Source organism: the organism of the source record quoted next, unplaced genomic scaffold, assembly GCF_019419815.1.
Source record: "Pyrus x bretschneideri cultivar Hongxiangsu unplaced genomic scaffold, Pyrus_bretschneideri_v1 Contig44, whole genome shotgun sequence".
NCBI lineage: Eukaryota > Viridiplantae > Streptophyta > Magnoliopsida > Rosales > Rosaceae > Pyrus > Pyrus x bretschneideri.
In genome coordinates, this window is record NW_025999768.1 from 2,801,356 (window position 1) to 2,805,934 (window position 4,579).

A 4,579-nucleotide genomic window follows, 5' to 3' on the forward strand; every position below is an offset into this window, starting at 1 on the left:
CTCAAAAATTTTAAATTCTTTTTATTAGTTTCCTTAAAAAAAAAAACATATTTGCATGTGGACAGGTGAGAGATAGAGGCGGAGACCTGCCAGAGACTCTCATGTCAACTGGGCAGGACTCGCGTGTCAATTTTTAAAATATTTTTGATTGTATTGTTAATAAAAGTTGAAAAGTGTGTCATTTGTGTCCGTATTATTATATAAAAGTTTCTCAGTGCTTTTGATTAAAAAAGTTGACCAAATCTCTTTTAATGACAGATTTTTAATTTAAATTGATAAAAATGAGATAAAGAGATTGAACACGGGACACGTTGGATTGAAGAAGATAGAATGCATTTATAGGATAATTTCACTACTAATATTTCGAAGATTTTTTTCATGAATATTTTCCAAGATTAGGAGGAGACAAAAAAGCCAAATGGCAATAAATTGTGGAATTTGGATGGTTGGGATGAATATTCGCAAAAAAGGACACAAATCGTACGTTTACATTCTGCTTTTGGTAATCTAATTTATTATTTTTATTATTTTATTATTTTACACCTGACCAGAATCATCATTACTTCCCAAAATATTCTGTCCCGCCCGCCCCCGACTCCCACTGCCACTTTCCCACTCCCCCTTCTTAAAAGTTGCCCAAAAGCTTCGACTTTCCAGAGCGTCACAGTCTCTGCGACTCAGAAGGAGGGAGAGAGAGAGGGGAAGAAAGGGCGTGTTTGACGATGGAGACGGAAAGAACCCAGATGAAGTTGCCAGTCTCCTCCTCCAACTCTCCGCTGACCAAGAATTCCCCGGCGATGACCAAGAAGGAGCTTTTGCTGCCGTTTCTTACATGGCTTCCGCCGGTAATTCCTTTTCTTTTTCCTAGTGCCTGTATTGGCTTTCTTGCTTTCGTAATTTCGTGTAATATGATCCTTTGAAGCTATGAATTTGTCTATGCTCTGTTTGGTTAATCAGTAAACGCAGGAAAAGAAAAGGATTTTGGAATTTATAAAAAATAGATCGTATTTTTTTTCTTCTGATTCTCCTTTGTCATGGAATCGTAGAAACAACTTCTCTGTAAAGTAAAGACAGACTCGCATCTTCTTTGTAAAGTAAAGTAAGGCTCGCAAAGCGGAGTCTTCTTGATTTGTGGTCGCCTTTTTAACGTAACAATTGGAGCTGCCGACGTGGCGCATTGGCCAGAGGGTATATGATGTCCTGATTTTGACTGACAATCCAAAAATTTTATTGTGCATTCAGTCGATGAGAAGTTTGAAGCGTCAATAAAAATTTCCTATAAAAACTAAACAGTATTTTTATTTTGTTTTTTTGGTCAAAGAAATGGTTCATTGTATACATGTATGTATTTCGGGTCAAAGAAATGGTTCATTGTGTATGTGTCTAGTTTCTGCTATCTACCTTTCAATACATGTATGATCATGCTTTGCCTTTCATTCTGCAGTTCTCTTGATAATGTTCAACAAAGCAGCCCTTTCTTCTTACAATTTCCCGTCTGCAAATGTCATCACACTTTTCCAGGTATCATATCGCCTAAGTTTGCTTTATGGAGTATTATTGTAGTCCTCGACTTACAAACTATAAAGTATATCTTGCTTTCGCAATACTTTATCATATCGCCTAATTAGCATATCTTCTTTGTTTTCAGTTACCGATTTAAGTTTAAGCAAAGATTGACTCTTTAGCCATGCACTGTGATTCCCAGTCCTCACATAATGAAGGAATTCAGATGTTTTGTATTATTTTTCCGTGACTCGTTCGCCGAAAATTGTACATTAGATTGATTCTATACAGCATTGGGATAGTTCAGATTTATGTATGTATAAACGCATAATATCATCATGTCTTCCTTGAGGATAATTTTCCTTTCTCAAAAAAGAAAATAATAAGCAATGACGTCTTACTGTGTCCCCGACTGATGCTAATCTTGGCATTCTAGTTCATTTTTTGATGATAATCGAGAGTGCTTGTGGAGAACTGTGTTAATTTATTTCCTTGAAAAGAGCATGAATTCATAATCTTTCATCATCATCATCCTTTTTGTTCTCTTTTGTTTCTTTACTCAAATCTGCATGGTCAGATGCATGTTAATAGAAATTTAAATACTCTTACTTACTGTACCAACGTCTTGGCTGACAACTTGTAGGCTAATTGAATGATATTTTTCTTAGAGTGGCTTCTGAATGTCTTTTTAGATGGTATCGTCGTGTACATTTCTGTATGCAATGAAATGCAGGAAGATCGTTTCTTTCACAACTGAACCAGAGAGTACTCCGAACAATCCAGCAGTTCTCGTACCATTTAAGACGTTGATTCGCACTCTTCCTCTTGCAATGTCCTATTTGCTTTACATGGTAGGTATATGACTAGTGGGGAATCTTGCTCATCCTTTGGCTAGACATTTTGATATCCATTCTAACGATGCATATCCGTAATCCTTATGGTGAAAGTTGATTACAATGGAATCAGTTCGTGGTATAAATGTTCCTATGTACACCACCCTCAGACGGACTACAGTAGCTTTTACAATGATTGTTGAACATATTTTGACACGGCAGAAACATTCATATCCTGTTATGGGCAGGTACACAATACATTTACTTTTCCATAATTGTGGCATTAGTTTTATCGGAAGGAATAAAATGATGGGTTATATGAAATTCAGTCATGCACATGAGCGTATTGTTTTGCAGTTAAGTCTTTATGTTTTTGACACCTTTCTTAATGGAATGCATCCACGGACTTCATCAGTGTGGGGATAATTATACTTGGTGCAATTGTTGCCGGAGCTCGGGATTTGTCATTTGACGCCTATAGCTATGGTGTTGTCTTTGTTGCAAACATATGCACGGCGATATATCTTGCTTCTATAGCTCATATTGGTAGTATCATTGTTCTTCTGTTGTCTTATGCCTCATTTATTCATGTGACACTCGAGTACTAGGTATCGTTATTAATACAAAATATGCTTCAATTTTGCAGGTAAATCCAGTGGTCTTAGTACCTTTGGCCTAATGTGGTGCAATGGTGAGAAAAAGACTTAAAAACAAAGTTTTATGTATTGCCTTCAGGTTCATTTTGCGTGAAAATGTACCGAAATCTATTTTCTGTATCATAGGAATAATATGTGGACCAATCTTGCTGTTTTGGACATCAATTAACGGTGACCTAGAAGGGATGATAAACTTCCCGCATCTATTCTCCCCTGGGTTTCAGGTGCTTCACTTTCATGAGAAGTCTCTCTCTCTCTCTCTCTCTCTCTCTCTCCATCAAAGAATTTTTTGAAACTTGCTAAATTTGAATATTTTGCAGGCTGTGATGCTGCTTTCCTGTGTTATGGCTTTTTCCATAAATTATTGCGTTTTTTGGAATACCACTCTGAATTCTGCTCTCACACAGACAATTTGTGGTAATTTGAAGGTATATGATGCTCATTCCGGACCTAGTGTTATGCTGACCATACAAACATTTCCGGTGTTAGTCATTTTATTATGATCATATAATTAGGTTTTCTTGAAGTTGGGTCATTGTTGTTGATTTTAGACTGTCAAGGCAGTTGGCTTCCATATGGTTGTCATAGTATTCCAACATGTTATTCCACATCATATATATGTTCAAGTAGGACTCCACTTGTACTTGATCTTTAGAAATAACGCATTAGAGTCGATGACCTGCATTAGTTGGTATATTCTTTTCTGCATGCCATTGTCTTCAACAATCACAGCTGATCCTATCCGTGCTATTTTAGGATCTTTTTACTATCGGACTTGGCTGGTTACTGTTCGGCGGGCTTCCATTTGATTTGGTAAGCGTAAACTCCCATCTGCCTGTTATTCCAGCAATGCTCATTTAGTCACTACTGACAGTCAATATTTTGCTTACGTTTCATGTGAACTACTGCCCTGCTTTACTTCAAGTTAAATGTTGCTGGTCAATCTCTTGGTTTTTTTGGGTCCTGTTTATATGCGTACTGTAAACTCCGAGGGAAATGAGAGGCAAGTGGCTACATAAAGTCTTCCTTCAGGCGAAGTAGTGGTCCGATGACTGGGGAATGGCTGCCTGCATCAGCTGCCAAATTTTGATTTGTATCCTCAGGTTCTTGACGAGAAATAAATAATCTTTCTAGCTTAGTCTCAAAAGATTAAAGTTTATCAAACATGTAGCTTATATTTGTACGAGTTCCGATTTCCCTCAAGCTATCTAGTTAGCAAGTAGTAATTTGCTAATTAAGTAGATTTGACGTAGTGATGTGTAATTTAGACTGGAGTTTTGTTCTTGCCTGGGAGAACTTGTAGTTTTTACTTTGAAACAATGACAAAGCTCTTGTTCTTAAAGTTGCGGAGTTCTGAAATTGCGCAGAGCCTACAGATTACCATCGCTTTGAGACGATATTTTGTAGGGCTGCCTAAGCTAGGGCAACTCTCACACCTGGTAAGGACGGACGGTTCAGAGGATGATCACTTTTGTAGTTGTCCCCATTCCTCACGGACCAACCCCAGAATAAAATAAAAACTAGTAATTAAAACTTGATGTACAAGGATCCCATACTTTCGAAAGAAAATACCTTATAGATGATGTA

The 4,579-nt window shown here is 37.3% G+C and overlaps 1 protein-coding gene across 1 annotated transcript; it reads left to right on the forward strand.

Annotated features, from left to right (window-relative positions):
- The first annotated feature begins 555 nt into the window (after positions 1–555).
- LOC103953914 (UDP-N-acetylglucosamine transporter UGNT1) lies at positions 556–4,334 on the forward strand. Its single transcript, XM_009365715.3, is given in 11 exon segments — positions 556–804; positions 807–845; positions 1,445–1,521; positions 2,196–2,354; positions 2,451–2,584; positions 2,752–2,882; positions 2,983–3,027; positions 3,119–3,216; positions 3,313–3,420; positions 3,749–3,805; positions 3,918–4,334. Coding segments are annotated over 11 exon segments (1,005 nt in total). The 5' UTR covers positions 556–722; the 3' UTR covers positions 3,993–4,334.
- Positions 4,335–4,579: the final 245 nt, after the last annotated feature.